The sequence below is a fragment of the Lacerta agilis genome, chromosome 10 (assembly GCF_009819535.1).
Source record: "Lacerta agilis isolate rLacAgi1 chromosome 10, rLacAgi1.pri, whole genome shotgun sequence".
NCBI lineage: Eukaryota > Metazoa > Chordata > Lepidosauria > Squamata > Lacertidae > Lacerta > Lacerta agilis.
This window is the reverse complement of record NC_046321.1, coordinates 69,168,822-69,196,610: the sequence shown is the minus strand read 5'-3', so window position 1 is coordinate 69,196,610 and position 27,789 is coordinate 69,168,822. Positions and strand designations below refer to the sequence as shown.

The window sequence follows — 27,789 nt, the reverse complement described above, 5'->3', positions numbered from 1 at the left end:
TCCTTGGTAACACATTCATTTTAACAGCAGTAATTCTGCCCAATAATGAAAGGTTTAATCTTGTCCATATCTCCAGATCTCTCTTTATCTCGGTCCACACTTTTTCATAATTGTCTTTATACAGGTTTAGATTTTTTGCAGTAAGGTTAATACCTAGATATTTTACCTTCTTGACAAAATTGAGGCCTGTACATTCCTGTATTTTCTGCACCTGCTCCAACTTCATATTTTTAGTCAGTACTTTGGTTTTTGTTTTATTTAGCTTGAAACCGGCTACACGTCCAAACAATTCAATTAATTCCAAAGCTTTGGGGACACTGCTTTCAGGTTCTTGTAGGGATAACATCAAATCATCTGCAAAGGCACGTAGTTTATATTCCTTCTCGCCCACCCTTATTCCTTTAATCTGTCTCTCCATTCGTATCATATTCAAAAGGACCTCAAGGACCGTGATAAACAACAAAGGGGAGATAGGGCACCCTATAAAAAAACTTTTTTTAATGCCTGCTCCAAAGGTCTTATCTTACTATACATGGGATTATATAGCTATATATGAAATTTCATGCATATCGGTTAATATCTTGACCCTCCTCCACCAAAATAGCTGTTTACTTGGCTGTTTTCCTATGTCGTGAAGACTGAAATTTCAGTTCAGTGGAGCACTTACTGTTCCCAACCCTAACCCTGTGGAAAGCCATCTAATTAGACTTTAATTTGATTTTGAGATGTTTTTAGGAGGTAAGTTTGATTTTATACCAATGTTATGTATCTGATGTTAGCCACCCTGAGCCCAACTTCAGCCAGGGAGGGTGGGATAAATAAAAGTTTTTTTTTTTTTTTATTACTTGTTATTATTCCTTTGTAAGAAAATATGAAATAACGTAAAACCATTTTTGCAGGGGGGAATCAAGGGGGGGGGGTGACATAAATTTTCCGCACCGGGTACCACCTGACCTTCCTATGCCTCTGAGCAGGAAGAACTACCGACGAAAGAGGAGTGGCAGATGAAATTAATGGACTATGCAGAACTGGATAAGATGACAGGGAGGATTCGAAACTGGTGGGACCAGAAATTCTTGGAAGATTGCAGTAAATATGTGAATTATTTGAAAAACAACTGTAATCAACTGACTATGTTTGTAGGATTACAAGAAGTTTTGTAAGGAGAACTATATGAAATATTACAGGAAAAAATTATGGATTTTAAGTTATGGACTATTAAAAGTAATAGTGAAAATAATGAAATGCAAGACTAAGTCATGAAGGTTGAAAATCATTAGACGTGGTTGATGGAAGTCCTGGGCTTATAGCCAAAATGTTGTATAAGATGAGAGGAGATGTTATGTTTGTTTGGAAAATATATATATAATTAATAAAGATAGATAGATGATAGGTGATGATAGATAGATAGATGATATAGACAGATGATAGACAGACAGATGATGAGAGAGAGAGAGAGAGAGAGAGAGATGATAGACAGATATTCCCTCCATGCAAGCTGTGGAATGAGCAACATTAAACAATGAAATAAACTAAACAATCAATATAAAGTAGTAAAGAAGCCAAACCCGGGGGGGGGGAGAGAGAGAGAGATTAAGGAAATAAAAAATATCTTCACCTGGTGCCAAAAATACATCCAACAGTGTTCCAGGCTTGGTGAAATGTAATTCCAGTGAAGATGAGAGTTTAATTCAGTGTCATCCATTCAAGTTTACTGTTTTAACAGAAAATAACCAAAAAGTAGGGGAAAGAGATTGGAGAAGGACTAGGATAGAAAGGCAGTCTAAAAGAGAAGATGTATCTGAATGCTGCAGAGCTGAGGTGTAAACATTCATGTTCAGAACTACCACTTCAGTCCTGAAATTCTGCACTGGCAGCTCTCAAGTTATGGAATGTACAGGAGTTCTTGAAAGTAAACACTGAGTTTGTTCTTCTGGCAGAGTAGCCTGTGAATCGGATGAATGGGGGTTTATGCCCTGAATATGTCTTTGCCACTTCTGATGCTTCTACCACAAACAGCACATGATGTTCCTTCATGTACCAGACGGGATACCATTAAGCTACTGAATGTGTAAGTGTCTAAGGATATTTTCCCACACTGAACAAAAATTGACACACCTTCATAGCATTGTCGAGTTGGAAGGGACACTGGGGGTCACCTGGTCATTAACCTTATTCCTCCTCTACTTGAGTGGCTCTTGGAACTTTGTTGACTGTGGTGGATCAGGATGGTTTTGCTTTCCTTGGAACAGATAAGGAAGCTATTCATCATGTTTTTCATACTGTATGGCCACTAAGTGGAAGAGCATTTGAGAGGCTTCTGATTAAAGCTGAAGTTGTCTTAGCGGCTGTGTTGCAACAACACACTGTATTCATGCATGAAGGAGAGCCACGCACCGCACCAAGGTTTCATTGCAGATGCTTGTCCCACTTGAAGAGGAAAGCAACTCTTCATTTTAAGCTTTAATTTAAAATGCTAAACAGCATTGCTTTCTCACCCTGTGATGGAGATTTCAAAGGCTCTTCAGTATTATTCTTTGTTATTTTTGTTGTGGTCTGTTGTGTCATCTTAAAGTGCACATGGGTCCCCTGGTGATTCCCAGACCAGAGTTTATGCCGTAATGTGTGTCACCTTCCAAGTTATTCTAAACCTATGAAGAATTGAGAGAACGCAAGTGACCTTGCATCCAATGCTATGTATCTTACTTTAGCAGGAGCTACAACTGTCTCCAGGGGAAGCTGGTGAAGGATTTTATAGCGTGAGTGGTAGGACACAATGGAAGAAAGCTTCTGCAACCTAAGGATGTTATTTTTCTCATGATCTTAGCCAAAGTTCATATATTAATTATTCCCTCACATGGAGCAGCTCCATTACTTCAGCTACATGGCGGCAAGAGGAAATGAAGCATCAACCAACAGACCATTCAGTTAGGACTTCGTAGTAGTAGTAGTAGTAGTAGTAGTAGTAGTAGTATAAAACAGGATATGAAGATCTGTCTGTTTGTTGATAATGTGACTGTTATGTACTGAGCTGAATCCTAGAACAATATGATCCAGAATGCAGCAGTCTGATTGCTCTGCAGGAACCACCCACTCCAGCTCCAGGTGGAAGTGAATCAGCAACTTGATTGGCCTGCAGGAGCAGCCAATCAGGCTTCTGGAGGAAGTGAATCCGCAACCTGATTGGCCTATAGCAGCAGCCCAGAGGTAGCCAATCACGCAAGGCCCATTGTGTAAATAATGTATATAGCAGGCGTTTTGGGGAAACAGACATCCTTCTTTTGCTACTACAAGCTGAATAAAGAGCATGAAATTCACACTCAACTCCGAGTATATTTCAGTGACACTTGCACTAACGCACCTGAAAAAAATCATTTTCAATACTGTTTCAAATTTTCTCTCTCAATTCAGCTTAATTTCCAGTTACAAGACAAGACAAAACCATTTTGAATGGATGAGTGTTAATATAGAAAAACCTGTGGTAAATAGTATTTTTAAAGAATACCCTGCCCCAAATAATATTTAGGCTGTAATTTTATAGCATCTTACCTGAAAAGGAGCCCTACTGAATCCAGTGGAGCTTACTTCTGAGTGAACGTGTATAGAATTGCACTGTAAACCAACTCAATAACTTGGGATTCAGCTCCATAATAATTTAGATCTCCTGGCTAAGTAAAATTGGCATGCTCAAGATGAAGTTGTTTATTCTCTTAACTTTGTTTGCCACTAAAACATGACAGAGGTGTATTGGACACATGGAAGGAAACGGTTCCCAATAAATTTTTAAACACGTTTTTCTGCCATAAGAAACCACTAAGGTTCAGACATCAGTCTGAGCCCCCTAAGGATTAATCATGAAACTATGGGTGTGGCAGGGGCACAGATACACAAGCAAGCCTTGCCCCCAGCTATGCTGGCTTTCCCCATGGTGGGTTGATGCATGCCTGTCTGCTGAGGATTCCTCAGGACATCCTGCTGAAGACACTCCGAAACTTTGCCTTCCTAGAGAGCCCAGTCTTGTCAAGGTTCCTCATTGCAGAGAGGTCTGCAGAGCAGCCTGAGCAGCAGGGGCTGTTCTAGAATTGATTTCTAGTGGGGACTGGAGCAGGAGTACAGCAATTCTTCAAAAATATTACATCCTCTTAATTTCAATGAAAATTCTTATGTAGATGGTACCTTACATGGACTCTGTTGTTATGGGCTTTTATATTTTGATGTTGCTCGAGGGCGCCACCTAGAGGGTCTGGGAGCAGGACACTCTTCAGAACAGATATTTAATTGCATGTTCTTCAATAATATATATTTTCATGTACAGTTTCAAATGACACAGTTCATAAGGCTGGTTTTCTCTTTTTGCATGATAGTAATTACATTCTTGTTTAGTCATTTCTCTTTCTTAATCATCTATGTAAGTTGAACTTCTTTTTAGTTTCACTGAAGTTTCCAAATGAGATTACATCCACCAGTCATTTCTTACAAAAGCTTACAAAGCTGAATGCAATAGGCTTTTGACAGTCAAGTACAACACGAGTTTTATAAGGCAGAGTAACAAAGCACAGAATCATAGAATCATAGAGTTGGAATAGTTAAAACTATTCTTGAACTTAAGAATATTGTTTACTCAGAACAGTAGACGTTTCCAAGTAGATGTCCCTCACCTAAGCATCATGATCAAATATAAACATCCCTCAGAACTGTTTTACTGCATAGTCATTGAAAAATATTCAGTGCAAGAAAATTCTGAACACATCCAACCAAAGGATCATGGTTTCACCCAGTTCAGGAAGCCAGCACATCATTTTTAAGTCTGTGGCATCTGGATAAGATTCTATAAATTTATTCGCTCTCCTTTAACAAGACGACTTCGCATGATCCAAATATCCTAAAGACAGAAAAGAACCTTGTTTTTGCATGAGATCATTCGCACTGCACATACAAGCAGCTGTATATGGAAGGAAGCCCAACACACCCAGATGTTTTGGTTCTGCATGAAGCTTTGAACTGAGGGCTCATCCACACTTTTGCTCCAGATTTCTAGCCACAGGTCTGAGCTTTCCAGGTCTGACAACTTTCCCCCCATTGTCTTACCACTTTCCCCATGAAAACACACTCTTTACTGCTGAAATGGAGGAAATGGCAATCCGCAGAAAACCCTCAGTTCGCTGCCAGCAACACAAATCACACAGCATGGCTAGTGCTTGTCCCCCATTGGTGTGGTGTGGTAGCGAGAATTGTAATGTGCCTGCTCAACACCAAAGTACATGACTGAGTAGGCTACCACCAATGGAATAATTATTCCCAATACCATTATGTCAGACGTATGACGTGAAAAGTTTTTGATGCAGGATGTTCACAAACAATTTTTTTTAGGAAACTGCTTGACCTTTATACAACTTAGAATATATTGATGAAATACTTTTTTTCCAAATTTGTCTTATCTGTTATTACAGCATTTCCTTTTTGCCACTTCAATATCACTTTCCTCTCTTTCTCTTTCCACAGTTTATACACCAAACATTTCCCCAGTTTGTTAGCAAATTCAATTTTTTTCGGTTTAGCACAATTCAGTTTCATTTCCTTCTTCTGCATTGTTAGCATAGACAACTGTCTTTGCAGCATCTTGAATTTCCAAGTAGTATTTATCTCAGTTGGAGATCATTCAAAATATTTTCCTTTTAGTCTAATCTTGGACAATTTTCTGTAGTTTTCTCTTAGGATTTAAAAATTATGTTGTATGAAATAACCTCTGGTGAAAGTTTTATTGGCATCCCAAACCATTTATTCCTTTCCTTGTCTAAGTTATTCTCAAACAATTGTTTCAGCTTATGTTTGCAGCCTTCTACAACTGTTTCTTCTGGCTGAAGAAACCATTTTTATTTTTAAAAGTCAGAATTACTGAACTGTGATCTAAGAAAGTCTTTGGTAATATGTCTATGGAGTTGCCAGTGTCTTAGTCAACCAAATCATATTTTTCTTGAGAAGCATCTGTGTCTTTCAGAGAAATGTTTAGATTTCCAGATGTCAACAAGTTCCAAATTATCCATCATTTCAAAGAAAACCTTAGGTACTTTTTGCTGGGAAGTTTTAATATTTTTCTTTGAAGTTCTGTCCTGCATTGGAAAGACCACTCCATCCCAGTCTCCCATGAGGCAGCAGTTTTCATATGAAAAGTTGGTCAACCACAAGCCCACAAGTCTTTTATAAAATATTGATTTTTTTAAACAGCCTTAGATATTAACTTCCACCCCAACATATCAACATTGTTCATCAGAGATTATCAATTTTGGGCAAAAGAACTCCATTTTTTCCAAATTCCTCACCAAATTCTTGTTTTGTGAAATATTTTATATCCTTTTCACTAATATGTGTTTATTGTAAACAAATTAGATCCAATTTTTTAAAAGAAATATATTTCACTCTTTTGAGGAGCATTTGCTCCACTTATATTCCATGTTAAGTACTTGCGATCCATAGCTGAGAAGGTTATTTTGTCATATTCAGCTCTCATTTCTGTTTCTTCAGTCTCATCCATTTGTATTTCTTCCATTTCAAATTTAAATTTTGCCACAAAGTCTCTTGCTTTCTGCACTGAATCAAGTTGAAATCTTTGTTGTTTAAAGATAAAAACCACCCCCTCCTCTATGCCCCACCTTGATTGAATTATTTTCTGCTAAGGTTTATTTGTCGAAAAATAGTAGCCTTTTCTTTTTCGCAGTACCCTCAGTGGAATTTATTTCATTTCAATCACATCTATATCATCAATTTTCAACTTAGTCTCAAAATGTTACTGTAAGACTTCGTCTCTAGTTTTCCTTCTAGCAAATTGGACCCAAACATCTCTTGGAACCTTTCTTAATTTTGCAAAATGTGTATTAATTTTGTAGATTTTGTCTATTTCTGCCTTCATATCATATCAAGCACATCCTTTTTCAAAAAGCATGCCAGGGAATTAATGACTTTATCCCTAATATCTTCACCCTTCTCTTCTGGAATCTCTCTGAATCGTAGGTGTATCTCTTTTTCTCTCAACTCCATTAATGCCAAATTCTCCAAATATATTTCCATCTGTTTGTAGCTTCACTTCTACTTTCCAGATGTGAGATACACTGGCAGGCACGGGAGTTTCCCCCTCCCTCTGGGAGCTTCCGATAAAAATCAACGAGCCCCTGACAGGTTTATAGTCCGTTTCATTTACACAGAGGCATGGAGGCAGCCTCCTTCAGGATCTCAGTTGTTCCCTCTGCATCCCCACCCCTTCCACACACAGTAAGAAGCGCACCCCTGCCCCGCTCTCCCGCCCCTGTGCTTCTGTTGAGCCTCCACCCTTTCAAACCTCCTAGTACAAGGGGAGGAAGGTCCCTGACGCTCTCGAAGGAAGAGTCTCCTAAGTGGTTGCTCCCTCCTGGTTGCCTAGCTTCTGACTCAGAGTTATCTAGCTCTTCCCCCGACTGTGCCGTCTCTGAATCAGCTGCTGGGAAAGTTGAAGAAGGGGGGAGCAAACTCTCCCCTTCTTCTTCTGTCATAGGCTACTCTATCTGTGTCTGCATTCCTTCATCTTCAGAGTCAGACCAGCCCCTGACACCAAAGCCAACACTTTTTCCTTTAATTGCTTCATTTCTCCAGACAACTGTGTATAGGAATCTTCTATTTTATTAACTGCTCCTTCTAAATCTTGCCAGTTTTTCATCTACTTTTATCCAAATGGTGCATATTGTTTTTAATTTCATTCATCTCTAATTTAAGAGATTTTGTTTGTTCTGCCATCATGTGCTGAAAAATGTCAAAAGGGCCAAAAGGTATCAAAAGATGTTTTTATTTCCTCTGCTGCCTTTTTCTTGCTGCCTGACGTGCTGAGTACTGGGAGTATAAAACAAGCCGTCTTCTTTTAAAGCCAACTTCTACTTTCACCAGCTGTTTCTGCTTTGCTTATTAAGAATGTCAGCCCTTCTCTCTCTTTACTGCTCCCATAAAAACTTCAGCAACAGGACAGCTTCCCAGATACCTTGTTCTGGCTGCAGCATCAATAAATGTAGCCCATTTAAAATAAACCAGTTCCATTCTCACAGAGGAAATTTCAAGTGGCAAAGTAGCTTTTATATTCTTAGGCACACTCTTGTCAATAAAATAAATAAATAAATATAATCCACTTAGAACTTAACACAGAAACTCCTTTGTCTATTTAAATCTTTCTTATCTCAGACCATAAACCAAGCCTTTTGTCTTCATTCAGCAGCTTAAACAGCAGTCCTCATCCCTTCTAAGTTGCATAAAGTAGCTAGCTCACTGAATATAAGTTCTCATTGGCAGATGAAGAAACTCACTTAAGTTGTCAATTATCTTATTCCAAAAATAATTAAGAAAGAGAGGTGTTTTGTGAATCCTGTGTCCATATTGGCTGTTGTATGGTTTGGGCAAGGTGAAATTTCCTCAGCTTCCAAGTCACTCAACCTACCAGGGCCTTCAGGAAGACTTCTCTCCGCCAATCTCACCAGCTCCTTTTCTGAAGGGAAGCTGAAAGCCAATATTGTATCTGGCTATCATCAAACACCACACGACTATCACAGACAGATGAGCTGATGGAGATGGTCCATCGGCCATCATCCCTCCCCTGGAAGTTTCTCCGTTCTCTCTTTTTCTTTTCTTTTCCTCTTTATCTTTGATATTCCAAAAATATATTTGATATTAACTTTATATATCTTTTTCCAAACTTAAATAAAAACTATGGGGCAGGGGAAACAATAATACATACCATCAAGGTGATAGGTGAGTCTGTACCATATTTTGCTCTTGCAGCTTCTACTGCTTCTTTCTCCATGTTCTCTTGAATTGTACCTTTCATGTCAATATAGTGGCAGTCAGAACTTGCATAATGACAAGAAATTGTCTGCATAAAAAGACCAGTATAACTTATTTATTTTCATTTGTAAGTGCCTTTCTGCAAAGGCATGCATCCATATGGAGGATAGGGTTTACCAACAAAGAAACACAGAAATAATAAGGTGAAACTTCAGGTTTTGATATTAATAGCTCAGACATGGGAAAGCCTTGACTTGAACTGGGGTGGGGTGGGGGAATCTAGGTGTTTAATACCTGCAACCTTAACTAGCATCTTACCTTACGAAACCCTTCAGTCTTGTTCATTCCAGAGCCATGGATTAGCAAGGGATGGAAGAATGCTGTGTCTCCTTTCTCCACAGCAAGATGAACCCTTGGAATAGTTTTATCATAATCACACACTCCATGGTACATCTTGTTTACACCACCCTAGAAAATAAATGCATTGAATTATATTCTTTGTCCTGAAGAACGTAATCTTTCGAAACCTCCACGTTTCAAAAACTTTTAGAACTGATTTATAAATATTAGGTCTATTTAGCTGGATGAGACCAGGGCCTGATCCAGCTGAACAGTGAACAGTGGACAGTGATGTCCCTTCAGAAGCTCACATGTCAAATGTGAAGCTGATGGCCATCCTGCCTCTTTTCTCCCTTGCATCTTCGATGGAGATGCATGCCGCATTGCCGCAACCAAACATGGATGCTCTAGCTTCCTACCACAGCATTTGAGAAGCCTGTTTCCCAGGATCTGGTCTAATTCGTAAGCCATTTGAGCACAACTGGTGGTGCTGAAATAAAGAATGTTTATTTGGTGAAATAAATAAGAAGCTAAAAGAAAATATTGTATTCTCACCCACATGCGTATCATTTTCTAAGGGAGAGAATAAAATGATAAAATGGAAAGATTTGCTATGTTACCTTCTTATTGTTGTGTGTATTGACTGCCCAAAGATGGAAAACATTGTCTCTATGGCGGAAATTGCATTACATGAAAAACTTACCTGCAGCCCCCCACCTCCTCGGTCACAGCCCCCTGCTGCTGCTGCTGCTGCTGCTGCTGCTGCTGCTGCTGCCACCTCCTTCTCCACAGACCCCTGCCCCCAGTGTTGAAGGTGGCAGGGAAGTAAAAGGAGGTTGGAGATCTGCCCCCTGAGGCAACTGCTTCATCTCACCTCATGGGTGGGCTGGTCTGTTCTTGTTCTGATTTCTTACGATGGTACTCTCCACTTGTCACAAAATCTAGCTAACCAGCATTATCATTTTTCTTGGGAATGTAACATCCCATGGTAGCCCTGATTTGATTTGGTTTAGCTTTAATGTTTCTGTCTCACAATTTTTCTTCTTATTTTGGTTATAGGGGGGGGGGGATGAATAAAAAATACTTTTTTAAAAAATGCAGCTTGTGGAGAGGGCACGATAAAATTGCCTGTAAGTGCACTGATCTCTAGCTGAGACTTTTCATAGTTAACTCTGTGTCATGATAGACATACAAGAACTTTGGTTGGACTTGTGTATGTCTCCTGGATGGGTGGATCCCAGTAACAACAAAATGTTATCTGTGAGGCTACCTTCAAAGAGTGTTTGGAAACTTCCTATTGGTGCAGAATGCACTCGCCAAGATGCTTGGAGATGTGTGTGTTCTGGTCATATTACATCAGTTCCATATCAGTTGCCCTGGCTGCCCATTCATGTCAATTTAAAGCCCTCTTTTTGATTGTAATTACACCAAAAATACTACTCAGTTAGCAAAACTGCTATTGGCTGCCTCCAAATTTGCAGATACCTCCATCCTCCGTTCCTTCCTGTGATGAAGTCATAAAGAAATTACCTCCCATTCAGGATAATTGTGCTGTTTCAGAGACCCCTTATGACTTCCTGGCCAAACTGCCAGGCATCCATTTCTGCGATCAATCTTCTCCATGGCAGTCCAGGCACAAACAATGCGATCTGCAGGCCGGAATGGGAAATAGTGCAAATCCTGGTGCATTGGTTGGCGAGAGGTTTTCTTTCCTGCAAAAATTATTTGTATTAGCTTTCATAGTACAGCTGCAGAATAGTACAGCTGCAGAAAATACAAGCACAATGAGACAACAAAATGTCACAGTGTGGCCCTGCTGTGTGTGTTTTACGTCAGTCTATAGCTGAGGGGTTATAGAACATAAGTTTGCATCCAAAACAGGACTTCCTGCTCTAATGTTTTTCTCTGTGTGCAAAATTTGTTATTTTTGGAACATTTAAAAATGCATCTAGTCTACCTGCAAGTCAATGAAATGTGAAGTTGATGCTTGCAGTTGAGTTCTGGATTTTGCCTAGATTCAGACTGAAGTTGCCCTGCCTCTGGACTATGTGGCAGGACTGCTGTTAAACTACTCACAGCACAGTCCTCATGCCTGCAATAGGGTTCTAACAGTAAACTACACTGCAGTGCAGTTGTGCGCAACTCTCTTAGCTTAATCCGCAAAGTGGAGGAAAAAACAAGGGATTAACATGGCAGGATTGTTGTAAGATGCTCAACTGGCCATAGGGGTCTTATACCTCTGGACAACACTACGAGGTTTGGGATAAGCAGCCTCATATAACCAACATGCTTAAGTCTAATTAGTGTATGAAGGGGTTAAGACCATAGAGTAAGCTGTTCTGCCAGGCTTAGCTAGGTTACCCCCCTCACCTTGGGAGGAAGGATTATCAAGCCTTTGTTCTTCCCATTGCACCATGTGAAGGAGGTCTAGGATGGGTGCTCCAAGCTTAGACTGTGTGGATTAAGCAAGCCATCTTTGTGTTTCGTTCAGTCCAGACACTGTGGTTCTCCTCTGAGGGTCTTCTGGTGGTTCCCTCACTGCACTAAATGAAGCTACAGGGAACCAGGCAAAGAGTCTTCTCAGTAGTGGCACCCACCCTGTGGAAAGCCCTCCTATCAGATAAATCTGAAGGCATCCCTGTAGAGGGAAGTTTTAAAATTGTTTAATGTTTTATTATGTTTCTATATACCGGTATGTTGCAAGCTGCTCAGAGTAGCTGGGGCAACCTAGTCAGATGGGTGGGGTACAAATAATGAAATTGTTGTTGTTGTTTCTATACAAATAATTTAGAAACATTTACCATTTTGGAACCTACATGATACAGTGGTACGTCGGGTTAAGAACTTGATTCATTCTGGAGGTCCGTTCTTAACCTGAAACTGTTCTTAACCTGAGGTACCACTTTAGCTAATGGGGCCTCCCGCTGCCGCCACACTGCCCCCGCACAATTTCTGTTCTCATCCTGAAGCAAAGTTCTTAACCCGAGGTACTATTTCTGGGTTAGATGAGTCTGTAACCTGAAGTGTCTGTAACCCGAGGTACCACTGTACTGCCTCTGAAGAGTTTGTAATTAAACCATTTTTAACTTAACAAGTGGATGGTCTCTTTCTATGCTACAGGAAGTGGAGAACTTTGGAAGCAACTTTGAAGGGGGCATTTTAAAGATCTATTTCCACACTTTACTTTGCTGCATATTTTGTGAATATGCACTTAAATCTCCACTGGGGATTCTTCACTAAAAAATACATACCCCAAACCTGGATTTAGGCATCTTGGGAATTCTGCTTTTTTATAAATATACCATATCTCCTCCTCTAACCAAATACTACTACAACTACTACAAGAACAACACAAGGTTGTTCAGTGTGAACTCCACCACAGAGCTGTGATAATACAATATATTCCCCTTCCAACTTGCAGTATTACAACAGTGAGCTGTATCTGCTTTGGAATTTGTAGTAACAGTGCTCTGTGTGTGTTTAAACCACACTAAATTACAGGAGGAACTCTCCTCTTTGTTCCCTTTTGGGTTTGTTGTTGTTGTTCATTTTTGTGGACAGCAGCATGGGGGACAAGTTACTTCAAATGCTTTATTTCTCCACAGTGCATCTGGATATCTCAGACTTCCATTTCTCAGGAAGATTCTCAGTGTGATGTAGAAGTGACCAATACAGATTGAGATTATTTTTAAACCTGTGGTCCCATCACCTCCTGGCAAATAGAAGGGGAAGAAATGGAGGCAGTGAGAGATTTTACTTTCTTGGGCTCCATGATCACTGCAGATGGTGACAGCAGTCACAAAATTAAAAGACGCCTGCTTCTTGGGAGGAAAGCAATGACAAACCTAGACAGCATCTTAAAAAGCAGAGACATCACCTTGCCGACAAAGGTCCGTATAGTTAAAGCTATGGTTTTCCCAGTAGTGATGTTTGGAAATGAGAGCTGGGCCATAAAGAAGGCTGATCACCGAAGAATGGATGCTTTTGAATTATGGTGCTGGAGGAAACAAAATAGAAAATTCTTTCCAGTAGCACCTTAGAAGTGTGCATGCACACGAAAGCTCATACCAAGAACAAACTCAGTTGGTCTCTAAGGTGCTACTGGAAGGAATTTTCTATTTTGTTTCGACTATGGCAGACCAACACGGCTACCCACCTGGTGCTGGAGGAGACTCTTGAGAGTCCCATGGACTGCAAAAAGATCAAACTTATCCATCCTTAAAGAAATCAGCCCTGAGTGCTCACTGGAAGGACAGATCCTGAAGTTGAGGCTCCAGTACTTTGGCCACCTCATGAGAAGAGAAGACTCCCTAGAAAAGACCCTGATGTTGGGAAAGATGGAGGGCACAAGGAGAAGGGGATGACAGAGGATGAGATGGTTGGACAGTGTTTTTGAAGCGACTAGCATGAGTTTGGCCAAACTGCGGGAGGCAGTGGAGGATAGGGGTGCCTGGCGTGCTCTGGTCCATGGGGTCACGAACTACTGAACAACAACAACAACTTGAATCTACCTGTTCCAGCCCTCAATACCATTCAACCTCTGCCACCTGGTTCTCATTTTTTCTCCCACTCAAGCATTTTTTGGTTTTTGTCCCCCTCACCCTGGGTCCACCCTCCACCAAACTTTTTTTTAAGTCTTTGAAACCCTCTGTTCCCCAGAGTTTTGACTACACCTTCACTGGCACTCAGAGACTCAAACAAGGACAAGTATTTCTGGATTTAAGCTGGCAATGGCTATACACATCCATTTATTGTAATGATGGCATGGCAGGAATGACCTATAAATTTTGGATTAACTATACACTTCCTCATCCCGTTAATTTCAAGTGGACAATACAATGTACCACAAATGCCTAGAAATTCATGCTGGTGAAATTACATTATACTGTAGTGACAATGCAGAATGTTTTGCCAGGAGCACAATTCCATTGAAACCCTCTGTAAAATCCCTATTATTGTTTAGGGTGTTGAATCACTGGTCTATATGTAAGTGCAGGCATTTATACTGAGGCTGCAGCTTCTGGACAGAAATTCTGTTCTCTCCTTTTAGCATCAGACAAAGCCCTGCCCTTCCAACAGCATTGTCACTTATGAATGGGAGGGAAGATGGTGAAGAGAAACCAACTTCACATTCAACAGCAATGCTAGCAGTATGAAGGTAATTTAGGAAGATACAATTAACCCCATGATGCTTGCTTTGTTACTGTAAGGCAGGATACATTATTCAGAATATTTCTATCTCATGTTTGCATCGGCCTCAGTCCAGTATATCTGAAGGAGTGTCTCCACCCCCATCGATCTACCCGGACACTGAGGTCCAGTGCCAAGGGCCTTCTGGCGGTTCCCTCACTGCGAGAAGCCAAGTTACAGGGAACCTGGCAGAGGGTCTTCTTGGTAGTGGCACCCGCCCTGTGGAACGCCCTCCCACCAGATGTCAAAGAGAAAAACAACTACCAGACTTTTAGGAGACATCTAAAAGTCAGGAATGTCAGGAATGCTTTGATGGTGTTTCCTGCTTGGCAGGGGGTTGGACTGGATGGCCTTTGTGGTCTCTTCCAACTCTATGATTCTATGATCTGAAGGCAGCCCTGTTTAGGGAAGCTTTTAATGTTTGATGAATTATTGTATTTTAATATTTTGTTAGAAGCCGCCCAGAATTGCTGGGGAAGCCCAGCCAGATGGGCGGGGTATAAATATTATTATTATTATATTATTATTATATTATTATTATTATCATCATCATCATTATCATCACAAAACATAATACAGTGGTATCTCTGGTTACGTACTTAATTCATTCTGGAGGTCCGTTCTTAACCTGAAACTGTTCTTAACTTGAAGCACCACTTTAGCTAAAGGGACCTCCCGCTGCTGCTGCTGCACCACCAGAGCACGATTTCTGTTCTTATCCTGAAGCACAGTTCTTAACCTGAAGTGTTGTTTCTGGGTTAGCAGAGTCTGTAACCTGAAGGGTCTGTAACCCAAGGTACCACTGTATTAATTTCACATTTAAGAGATTATTACTATGAAGGAGTATTTAAGAGATTATTACTCCAAGGAGACAGCCACCACAAGATTTGGGTTTCAAATAGCTACATGCAATTCCTAGTCCCAAATGTGTTCCTTTACCTGAGTGCTCTCTTTACCTGAGTGCTCTCTTTACCTGAGTTACGGTACTCCAGCCACTGCCAAGTGCTAAAACCCAGGAAATTGGAACATCTGGAAGCAACAACTGAAGAGCTCTATTCCTAATAGCAGCCCTGAAAGTGACCCAGATGAGATGGGACCCAGGGATTCCTTATGTTTCCATATCCTTTAATATTTTAGTTACAGGTGGGTAGCCGTGTTGGTCTGCCAGAGTCGAAACAAAATAGGAAATTCTTTCCAAAGAAATTCTTTCTTCAGAAGTGTGCATGCACACGAAAGCTCATACCAAGAACAAACTCAGTTGGTCTCTAAGGTGCTACTGGAAAGAATTTCCTATTTTGTTTTAATATTTTAATAATTTATTTTAAATTTCATATCCCACTTTTCACCATCTAGGCCTCAAAGCAGCCCACAATGATAAAAACACACATTTTCTCATTCTGCAAGGTTCCTCCTGCCAGGTAAAGCAAGTGCCCCATGAGAGTGCCCCACTTATCTTGATGCCCCGACTTCAAAAGATCTATATCCCACTTCAGGGAGTTCTTCCTCCCCACGCAAACCTCTACTATGGAGAGGAATGCATCCTCCTTGGCCCCTCCTGAGTGCTATCCTTTGTGAACTAGTGCTTTCTGCCTTCAGAGTTTGCCTGTGAATACACTTTAAGAAAAGAAAATGACACCAAAATCCCTGGAACTGAACTGACATGGCTGACGAGTCCCTGAAGCAGAAAGAGCTGGAAGAGCAGGAAGAGGCCACACGCCACGCGAATGAAAGCAGGCAGAGGGAAACTCCTTCCTACACATGTGGTTTTGTAAAGAGGTTTAACCTTTTTGGTCTTCAGTTTTTGGAGAACTGAGTTTAATGTTGAAAGTGGACCTACAAATCTCTACCAAACTTGCATTACTTGGGATTCTGGACACAAGTTCTAACTCTCAAAAGGAACAGCTAGCATTTGTCCTATCAGTGGTGTGCATAGAAATTCCAAATTGCTATGCAATAGCATTCAAAATATGGTCTGAAGCTCAACAAAAAAAAACTAAGATCATGGCCACTGGTCCCATCACCTCCTGGCAAATAGAAGGGGAAGAAATGGAGGCAGTGAGAGATTTCACTTTCTTGGGGATCCATGATCACTGCAGATGGTGACAGCAGCCACGAAATTAGAAGACATCTGCTTCTTGGGAGAAAAGCAATGACAAACCTAGACAGCATCTTAAAAAGCAAAGACATCACCTTGCCGACAAAGGTCCGTATAGTTAAAGCTATGGTTTTCCCAGTAGTGGTGTACGGAAGTGAGAGCTGGACCATCAAGAAGGCTGATCGCCAAAGAATTGATGCTTTTGAATTATGGTGCTGGAGGAGACTCTTGAGAGTCCCATGGACTGCAAGAAGATCAAACCTCTCCATTCTCAAAGAAATCAGCCCTGAGTGCTCACTGGAAGGACAGATCCTGAAGTTGAGGCTCCAGTACTTTGGCCACCTCATGAGAAGAGAAGACTCCCTAGAAAAGACCCTGATGTTGGGAAAGATGGAGGGCACAAGGAGAAGGGGACGACAGAGGATGAGATGGTTGGACAGTGTTCTCGAAGCTACTAACATGAGTTTGGCCAAACTGCGAGAGGCAGTGAAGGATAGGCGTGCCTGGCGTGCTCTGGTCCATGGGGTCACGAAGAGTCGGACACGACTGAACGACTGAACAACACAAGCATTCTGCAGTTTCTGTAAACATTGAAGCCTGGAATTCCCAGATATGGACAACTAACCTACCAAATTCATGCAAATAAAGAAAAACCGAGTCCTTACCTTTTCTACAACACTTGGCAAAAGTTTCTTGAATAAATGGAACAACATGGTAATAGGAACCCACCACAATCCAAATAGTAGAGAGACTATTTGGACTAACTCTCAGGAATAAGACCTGATCTTCTGTGACACTGTGCTTGGTATGTTGACATGTGCTGTACATGTGATATTCAATGGAAAATGAATAAAAACCTTTTAAAGAATGAAATCAGGCAGAGGTGAGGAATGGGGAAGAGAGGGTGGCAAGGGAGAAGAGTGTGCCACAGTCGCTTTTGGCTCTGTCCATGCTCACAGATTATACCCAGAAGGAATAGAGCAGTAAACAGGAAAAAGAAAGCTCCCACCTCTGATTTAGAGAGTACCAATACAAAATCTGAGAGAAGTTAAATCAAGACGTATATCAGAATGAACCATGTTATATACAACTATACACCTGCATCGCAGTAGCTAACTCTCTAAGTATACCTACAGGACCTTGCAAAAGAGAAAGGGCAAGTCCAATAATATTTGAATACACACTTGCATTCTTGAACAGGATTTTTTTCTCCTCTGTTCAATAATTTCTTACCAGAATCCGGAGGCTTATTTATCAACATGGCGTGCATAGCCATGATGTTTGGTCCGGTGAAGCATTCGACATATTTCAATATCTAAGGTGAAGAAGGTTTCTCATGAGATGCATATTTAAACATGCTAAAAATATATTACCCTTATATTTCATGGGCAAGACCCAAGAGAATACGCATGATCAATACACCAGGGTTGAAGAAACAACCAGTGCTATGCACTGCTGAGAGACACCCATTGAAATGAACAAGAATTAAACAAGAATATGCCTTCTTATAACTCCCATCAAGCAGTAAACTGTCTGGAGCTACCTATTCCTATAGCACAGGGATTCAATTAAAAAAAATTAATCGCTTTATGTTGATTTATACTTAACATGACAATTAGTAGCATGTCAACATAGAGCTAAGGTGAATGTTTCATTAGAGCAAGGGTTTTTCCTTGCTCAGCAAAATGTTCTTGCCCTCTGCACTTCCCCAAAATGTGTTCTGGGTTCCCCCCACCCCACCCAGATTTGGAAGTGGAAAGGATACATGTGGTGGGGAGGGGGGAAATTCCCTTGGGCTAATGCTAATCCTTGAGCTAGCACAAAAAGTTGGTTAAATATCACACACAGTGATCATCACTGCCTAGATGCCTGATTTCACTAGACATTGGGTACAATCTGCAAAAGTTAAGCTCTGCTTGAAACATCTATTGAATGAGACAAAATAGCAGATCAAATCTACTGCAATATTTGTTTCCTTAATTTAAAAGCAGTCATATGGAAGTGAGGAGGACGTATTTTGAATAGGACTGCAGCACCAAGTGATGTTCAGTTTAAGGGGGCGAGGTAAATATGAAAATACTCTGGTACCAGAGGAAGTCGTTTTTTTTTCAATTCACACCTCTGGCTGCTTTCAACTTAAAAAATAATAATAAGGAGCCATGGGAACATCCTGTTCACACATCTCTGGCATCATTTCACCCTTGGTGTCACTTAACTTTTGTTATATTGTGCAGTTTCTGATAGAAAATGACTGCCTTACTATGCTAGCAAATTAATTAATGAAGATTCCTATATCGTGCAGGTCTTCCCTGTCAACAGTGAAGACATATAAAGATCACATATGAAAAAAAATGCAGACTCTTTGTGGTCTTCAGGATATTCCCCTGCCCCCTTTTTTAACCTGAGGCAATCTACAATATCTGAAGAGTTTCTCATGTTGCTGGAAATCCTGTATTTTGTAAACTGTTTTCTGATCTAGAACAAACTCCGACTTGGGAAACTGAAACATCTCTCATGACCGTCAGACCAGGGATGATCACTTCCTGTCTGCAGATCTTCATGAACTCATTTCTGAGGAGAGAATTCAAAAAAAAGTTATTCATGGCAAAGTTTGCTATGCTGTCCAACCATGTTATTGCCTTTGTAAAATAAATTGGATATTTCTATTGTCCAAAATCATGGGTAATAAATATTTTTTTTAATTTATTAAATTTGTATACCACCCATCATCCATAGATTTAGATATCCACATAACTCATTCTCTGTGAGGCTTTGGATTTATATTTATCCGCTAGAAGTGAGTATGAGTATGAAATTTTATTACGGTCAGAGACCAGCTTGTGAAACACAAATGGAACTACAATCCCAAAAGCAAAACAAACATTTAAAACAATATACAGCAATGGATTTTAAGTTTAAAGCCAGAAGTGAATTATGTCTCGTATCAAATTTTCATTTGGAGTGGGGCCCTTCTTGTGGCTTTCAGGTCTTGCCTGGCCAACACAAGCACTTGGGCACACCTCAAGAGAGACCTCTGGACTGCAACCAGTGTGTTTTAAAGTAACCACTGGTCTTCAACTGGGGGTGGGGGTCAAGACTGACCCAAGGTGGGCTGTAACAGGAGAAAGAGATTAAGAAATGGGTCCTGAATGCATATTTTGATTAAAAGTGAGTTCTGCGTCTGAAAAGGTTGAAGATACTTGTTTTAGACAATCTCACTATATGTGACTAGGACACATGGCTACAGTTTACCTGAAATGTTCAACATCCTCATCCGAGACCAGATTTTTTATGACGAGATAGCCGTTCTCCTCATAGAAATGCCTTTGCTCTGGGCTTAGAACATTGTTATCTAAGGTGTAACTGCGGAGATAGGAACATACACTGGATAAGTTCACAGGGCAAGGGTGAGGTCTAGGAGATAAGCGCTCCCTGGGAATTCTTATGCAACCTACAACACACCCTGGGGTCGCCTGCAGCACAGAGGAGCTCTATGGAAAACAGGCAGGTCCATGTGGGAGGGGGTCCCTGAAGTTCAAAATCTGCAGTACCATGAAGGTATTGATTTCCATGAAGTCAGCACAAAGGTTAGTTGGTATTCTTGAGAATAGAAGCACAAAAGTTTCTACTAATCCAGAAATACACAGATGCAACCATGCCCATAAGCTTACGGCTTCAGAATAGCAAATTCCACAGGACTCTGGTGAGGCATCAATTTGATGGTTAATGCACCCCAAATTATCAAAGGTCCACCACACCCAAGGATGGAATTCTAAGGAAATTAAACATGGTTTCCTTTCATTGCCATCATCAACATAACATATCTATTTTTTAAATAGAAGAAATAATTTAAGTCGTCACCTACTGGTATTGAATTGGGTTTTTCACTGTAGTAAATTGGGCTGAAGTAGGAAATCGTGTCTGGAGCACATGTTAAGGAACTTACATTTGTTTTATTTAGTTACAGGTGGGTAGCCATGTTGGTCTGCCATAGTCGAAACAAAATAGAAAATTCTTTCCAGTAGCACCTTAGAGACCAACTGAGTTTGTTCTTGGTATGAGCTTTCGTGTGCATGCAGTTGGTCTCTAAGGTGCTACTGGAAAGAATTTTCTATTTTGTTTTATTTAGATTATTATATATTATGGGGTGATATAAAACTCAGAATTGATTCTGAATCACAAAACTACTGATATGGTGGAGGAAATATAATGTACTATATTAAGCTTAAAATTCTTCATATTTCTATCCAAGCTTTTGTATCTATAGTTCCCTTCCCCGATGCAAGTTAACTGCATAGAAAGGGGGCATTTTAATGTAACTCATAGACTGCATTCTAAACTCTGTATAATGAATACTGGAGTTAAAACAATCAATGTTTGTTATCAAAACTCAGTTAAGTTTTTATTAAATTCTGAAGGTCACCCCGACGGCAATTTATAATGGCAAACAGAAACTATTTGGGGAAAGCAAATATTTTTACAATAGCGCTTTCCATATTGGCAATTTCTAAATATCAGCAAAAACACCAGATGGAAAACAATTGCCAAACACAAAGTGGCGTCTTCCAAGAAAATTAAGAAAAATACCAGTGATATAACATTGTAATGAAAAATCTACAAAGCAAAAATGGAAACTGCTGGAAGCCACAAATACTGGCAAAACTGCCTCTGTGTGATGTGTTAAATACCCTTCTGTATAAATGAGTTTATTTGTATTAATCTAAAAAACTTTTTTAAAAAAGAGTGTCAAAGTCAAATGGCATATTTACAATATTACAGTCATGAGCATCATAGCCTTGGAATGGGCCACCAGGGCTTAATCACATCATTAATTATTGCAACAAAACTCACAACAACTAGATTCCGGAGAACTTGGGATTCTGACCTTACGGATGTGTGGCATTGGCAACTTTGGGACTTGGCAGTCATGGAATAATCAACCTGTTAGCTTTGAGCTTGTAGAAAGGTGCAGACAATTCTTTAAGCTATTTAGAGAGGTTTTATTTCTTGTGCAGCAACTATAGAACCAGATATAGACCACTGTGCTTCATGGAAACCTTTGACAGGACTCTTTTCAAAGACACATGGCTGGTGTAATTGTTTTACTAGAACAGACCAAAGTTCCATTCCTCCTTTTTCCTTTGTATTGGGTTGTGCATTATTTGATATTTGAAAAATAGATATGTATGTGGCCACAGTGGCGTCTGAGGACTTTCTGGGGCAAATAAACTATCCAGCACAGTAAATGCAACCTGGAGAGCTGGGAAGGTTCTTATTAATGCATGTGGAGATGGCAGTGCAAGAAGAGAAGAGAGACAGGCTTGTGCTTGTCGCGTGCCGAGAAATAATGGGGCTGAGCAGTTTTCTGCTTGTTCCAAGCTTTTTAGGCACGGGACTGAGCAGTTTTCCCTTGTCCTGCCACTTTCATTAGGAAAAGCCACTTTTAAGTGATAAATCAGAGCAAACCTGGTTGCTGTTTGCTCTGATTCAGCTGTAAAGAACAGGTTTTCCTGGGGGAAAGCTGTGGGGCAAAGGCAAGTCTGAGGGCTTATCCACACTCTATCTGCCCTGCCACTTTTCACTAGGGAACTTGATATTTCAGGCTAAATTGGGCTGAATTGGGTTTTCTGCAGATTGCCGTCTGTTCCAATTTGTTGCCAAAGAGCAAGTTTTCTGGGGAAAGCAGTGAGGCAAAGGCAAAACCACTCAGACCCTTGGCTAGAAAGTGCAGGACAAGCACAAAACCACTCGGCCCCCCTGAGCACAGGACATGGGGAAGTGTGGATGAGCCCTGGGCGAAACCTAAGTAGCAGGAGGCAAAATATACCTTAGCTCTGCCACTGACTATCTGGTTTCTAAACCCACTTCCAATTTATCTCCCCAATGTATAAAATATCTAGGATGGTAATCTGCATGTCCAACCACTGGAAGCATAATACTATAGCTACACATAACTAGTGACAGAACTAAAGGGAAAATTCTTTCCAGTAGCACCTTAGAGGCCAACTACCGGTAAGTTTGTTCTTGGTATGAGCTTTCGTGTGCATGCACACTTCTTCAGATAAGATAAGGGATCTGAAGAAGTGTGCATGCACACGAAAGCTCATACCAAGAACAAACTTAGTTGGTCTCTAAGGTGCTACTGGAAAGAATTTTTTATTTTATTTTGTTTTGACTATGGCAGACCAACACGGCTACCCACCTGTAACTAGAACTAAAGGGAGTTGCTAAACCTGTATTCAGACAGAGAGGAAATTTCAGGAAACTTTTGAAAATGCTCACACTCTTGTTCCTCACTTTAAAACACACTAGTAATAGTGGGGGAGAGGGGGAGAAGGAACAGGATCAAGGAAAAAGTATTAGATTATCATACATTCCTTATGTAATAGTAACACCAATCAGAGCTATAGCTCTAAAATGCAATTGGGGGGGGGAATCTTCCTTCAAAACGCTTCCCAACAAGACAGGCAATAACAATGTGGAGACAACTTGTCCTAATCATCAGGATATGGGGAGACACAAACGCCATTGCAGTTATTTTTCTATCCCTGAAGAATTCTTGGTGCTGCGTACAGATCTTGCTACAACACACTTGCAGTGATTTTTCACCTGTTAAGTAGTTTTAGCTTCACGGGGACTGAAATCTGTGCATTGATATACAGTCTTGACTAGATACAAGATTATTTGATTTATAATTAAAAGGCTGCTTTACATGATATACCATAAGATAAAGATCTTGCTTAAACTAAAGAGAAGTGATAGAGCCTGAACCTGGAAACTGGTTTCCATGTCTGGGAGAGGTAGTAACAACGGTCCTCTCCACCCTATCCCCACAGAAGGTTTCTCCACTCTTAACAGGTGTAGGAAAGGCAGCAATTCAGCAGGTGAAGCTTTTGCCTCCACTAATTTGAATGCTATGGAAAGACGCATTTTAAAGATTCTGCAGTTATGAAGTTGTCCAAAATGCCCAAGAACTCATCTAGAGAAATCGTGTCTCTAGACAATCTTCCTTCCAGCCTAAGTTTCAAAGGCTGCATTTCTCTACAGACTTTCTTAGAAGTTTGTCCTGTTCAACTCTGGACTTCATTGCAAGGATTCGAATGCAAGTCTATTAAACATTTTTCTTTGCAAGCCTAGGTAATATAAAAATCTATGGAATGTATTAGGTGTTATATGCACTGTATCAGTAGCTCCCCACACTGCCCAGTTAGGCATTTGGACGAGGGGGGGGCTACTACCACCATCCCCAAATTGTTTAGTGTGAGCTAGGAAGGTGATGAACAAAAGCAGAGGATTTCTTCCAGAATCAGCAATAATGGTGACTGTGTCTCACAGGACAACAACTAGGTGCAACAAGAACTCTCAGAAATGGGTATGTAGCTCCTCTCACCCCAGCGGCACCAGGCTGTGAAATAGTGCCCTTGTCCCAGCCCTACGGTTCTTCAAAGATGCCATGCCCCCCTCTCCTCTTTATGGCACCTGCTCTCTTTGCCCGACGCACAGCACCATCTTCGACACAGGCTGCGCACCAGGAATTCTGTTGGGTCCCGCATTTAAAACAGCAGGAGCCTAACCTGTAGAAATCCATAAGCTTTTCTTAATGACTTGGGGATTGGTTTTTTTAGATGGAAGAAGCCGGCAGGCCTAAATTGGGAGACGGATCGTTTCCTGTTCTGCAGAACATGGATAAAGAAGAAAGGCCACCAGCCGACCCTGTCGGATTTCGCCTGGCGCTGCCGAAGCCCTTTGCACACATTGCCAAACTCATTCCTGGACCTGGACGAGGAGCGGCCTCTCGGCGCGCCTAGCCAGGCCAGCGAGGCCTCCCCTCCGGCGGAGCCCTCCCGCCGCCAGACCGACCCTCGTTCCGAAGGAGCAGCCGCCCAGCAGGACCTTCTCCGGCTGCCCCGCTCGGCCAGAGACCCCCCTCGGCTCAAAGGATACGGGGCGCGGCGAGGAGGCGCAGGCCCGCCCGGCACCAAGCGAGGAGCGCAGGACGTGGCGCGGCAGGGCGCGCAGCCGGGCGGAGATGGTGGCGCTGGCCATGGCGAGGAAGGAGAGGTCGGGCGCAGCCGCCGCAGGTGGGTCAGGGCGGGCAGCCGTCGGTTCCTTCCTTCTCGGTGCGTCTCTGAAGGCGAGAAGAGAGACATCGCTGGGCGGCCGTGCGAAAGAAGAGCGACAGGTGCCAGCAGCAGCAGCAGCAGCGACAGTTTAGGAGAGAAATCCCCACCAAGGGACGCGTTCTTGAAAGAGGAACCCCAAGGCGACACTGTTCCAGAGACTTCGAGGCTGCTGTTATGGTCTGAGACATTCTAGCGCAAGACCCAAAAACTACCATACAGGTGTGCCTGCTCAGGTGGTGGCATCCTGGAAAATGGGTTACATACCAGTACTGACACTTTTTAATTATTCTGCTACACAAGGAACTAAAATACTGTTTTTAAAACCTCTTGGTTTAACACGTGCAGGGGTGCCAACGAATAAAAGGGGGGGCAGGTAAGTCCCGCCCTGCATCATCAACCACAAGATGTGGCACATGCACACCATTTGAATGGCAATGCCCATCAACTTGGGAGGCCTCAGCCCCCTCAAATATTTTATTAGGGGGGAACAAAGGGACCTCAGCCCCCCACCCCCGTGTTGGCTCCCATGAACATGTGTAAAGTAAGGGTTCCCTCAAGCTGCAACATGCCAGGAAGTTAAAGGCATGGAATTTTGTGAATATGAGGCCACATGCAATTTATCTTATGTCTAATTAAGTGGGTAATTTGTTAAGTGAAAAAGAAAGAACCAAACTCTGATGAAGATGCTGAAGAGTCCACACCTTAAACCAGAGCTTTCCAAGCTGTGTGCGTGACATGTGTGTGTCGGCCACAGTGTGTAAAGTGTGTCACTCGAATGCTCCCTGCTCCTCCTGGGGCTGGAAAGGAGTTAGTTTAAAACCTCCAGTTTGCTAGAAAAACTGAATTACTGTGTTGCGAAAAGTGTGTCACCAACATGAAAAGTTTAGAAAGCTCTGGCAGACAGCAGTCCTGAACACCCTCCAGAAACTGGGTTTTGCTCCCCAAGCCCTTCTAAGTCTGGGGTTGGGCCAAGCAAAAGCTACGGTTAGAAAGAATCATAGACACCAAGAGACAACAGGACTGCTCAAGGTCCCCCGACTATAAAATTGGAGAAATTGAGAGATATATAGGTGCTCCGGCAGCATACTTCTTTCTTGTATCCAAAATGCAAGAAGGGCATTTACACTTGCCAGAAGCTCGGCTCTGCCCTCACCAGTCCTGGAAGGAGTTTATTAAAAAGTCCCATACGCTCAGAGACTCTGTGCCTGTTTATTGGGGGAAATAGGAAGCCCAGAGCACTTATTTTTCAGATGTCCCTTCTACCAAGAGGCACGTAGTGAGACCATTGATCCCTTGCTGGTGAGGCTTGTTTACCTCCCGGAAAAGCAAAAATATGAACTGCTCCTGTAGCCGCTAGATTCTGTGTTCAGATCTGCAGACACAGACCATCCCCAGATCCAATCTAGCTTGTTAAGAAAATCCCCAAACCTGGCTCCACGGGCGATCCAGGGTCAGTTCTCTGCGGTAGCTTAAAGTTTTAAAGTCGCTTTATGCTCATCACATTTATAAATTTTAATTTCGTACAATGTATTTACATGTTTGTTTTTGTTTGAGATTGTACCTCCAAATGTGTTTTTTATGCTGGTCTCTGACCGTAACAAACAAACTATCTATCTATCTATCTATCTGCCTTAAAGTCTGAAGTTTTTTGAATTCTTCCTCCATTTCTCTCTCCATCACAGAAAGCATAACTGAAGGGGCTGAGCACATCCCTATTATCAAATGGTCATGGCCGATTTTAAAGTTCTTTTTAGTATCTTCGGTTATGATACATATATTAGGGGCTAATTGAGTCTCTACACAAAATGGCTGCTCAAAAATGTGTTCTGCATGCATAGTTCTCTGTAATAAGGAACTGTTTATGAATTTACAATAGTGTCTGTCTAGAAGAAGGTGGAGAGCACAATACAAGTAGTAATAGTAATAATATCAAAATACCTGAGTGTTTCGATTGGAGGCCTTGATCCGACGAAGCCTTGTCTCAGTCCAGAAGCCTCACTGAGATCTTGCCTACTGAAGAGCCTATGAGGAACTGAGCCGCCTTTCAGGAGTCGAATCATAAAACATGACACCCCCACACAGTCTTCCTGGTTATATTGTCAGAATGAGATTCATGATATATTCATTATAAACATCACATACGGCAAAGCTCCGCCCCTGCTTCATTCTAACATTATCAATGTCAAATGTTTGTTTATTTAATCTTCTAATCTACTTTTGCCCCTGCCCAGCTTGTTTCTTGTATGTTGTTTCTGCTCTTCTCTTTGTAGAGTGAAAATACTGAAATGGCTTATGTTATAAAAAAGGCCTGGGGAAAGTTTGCTAAGAGTTTCGAGGACTAAAAGTGCTACCATTTTGCATGTCTTCCTTAAAAGTAAGCCGTCCAGGTACTAATACGGAGCTCATAGGGTGCCTTGGGGCCAGTCAGTGCCCCTCACCCCAAGTTACCTCCAAGGGTTATTGCAGCAATGAAATGTGGAGGAGGAAGAGGACCACATTTGCACCGTTGAGATCCGTAAGAGGAAAGTTGTGCTATGAATAAAACAAGGTTCAGCTCTCTCTCTCTCTCTCTCTCTCTCTTTTTCCCCCACCCACCAAGCCCTACATAGTCACACTCCTGATGTTTTGCAATGTTACCTCTCTCCCCGTCACTCACTTTCACTCAGCTCTACGTTCTACCATCCCCTTTCGCTTCACCTTTTTCAACAACAGGTTCATACATGTGGGTGGGACATGAAATCCGGCTGGTTAATACAGGTCACAGAAATTCATTTTAAATAAAAACTGTAAATATATTACATCATTTATGGGTAATGGCATATACTAGACATTCTCCTCAACCTAATGCAACAATTGCCCCAAAGACACAGTACCAATGGAGAAATCCCTGCCAAACCACTCCAAACCAAGTCCATGGAAGAAAAACACACACCTCCTGTGTCACTTTTCCCAAGTCATTCAACGCACGGATTCACCCTTAAACTTGTCTCTCCTATGCTGCTAGTTTTTCAAATCAGTTCATCGAACCATTTTTCTAACCATGAACCACAGAACTTACTATCATCCTCCCTCATCCGTAGCACAGAGACCCACCTTGTTGTTCATTCGTTCAGTCGTGTCCGACTCTTTGTGACCCCATGGACCAGACCCCATGGACCAGAGACCCACTACAGCCTATAAATCCTATAATTTTAGCTTCCACATTTATGCTCTTGAAAAGAAATGGAAACTCCTAAATTGCTGCAT

The 27,789-nt window shown here is 41.5% G+C and overlaps 1 protein-coding gene across 1 annotated transcript; it reads right to left on the bottom strand.

Moving 5' to 3' along the window:
- Positions 1-4,587: 4,587 nt before the first annotated feature.
- On the bottom strand, positions 4,588-18,991 carry LOC117053863 (phytanoyl-CoA dioxygenase, peroxisomal-like). The gene is given in 7 exon segments (XM_033162149.1): positions 4,588-4,882; positions 8,750-8,884; positions 9,115-9,264; positions 10,666-10,847; positions 17,654-17,735; positions 18,822-18,914; positions 18,916-18,991. Coding segments are annotated over 7 exon segments (762 nt in total). The 5' UTR covers positions 18,982-18,991; the 3' UTR covers positions 4,588-4,828.
- Between the last annotated feature and the right edge of the window lie 8,798 nt (positions 18,992-27,789).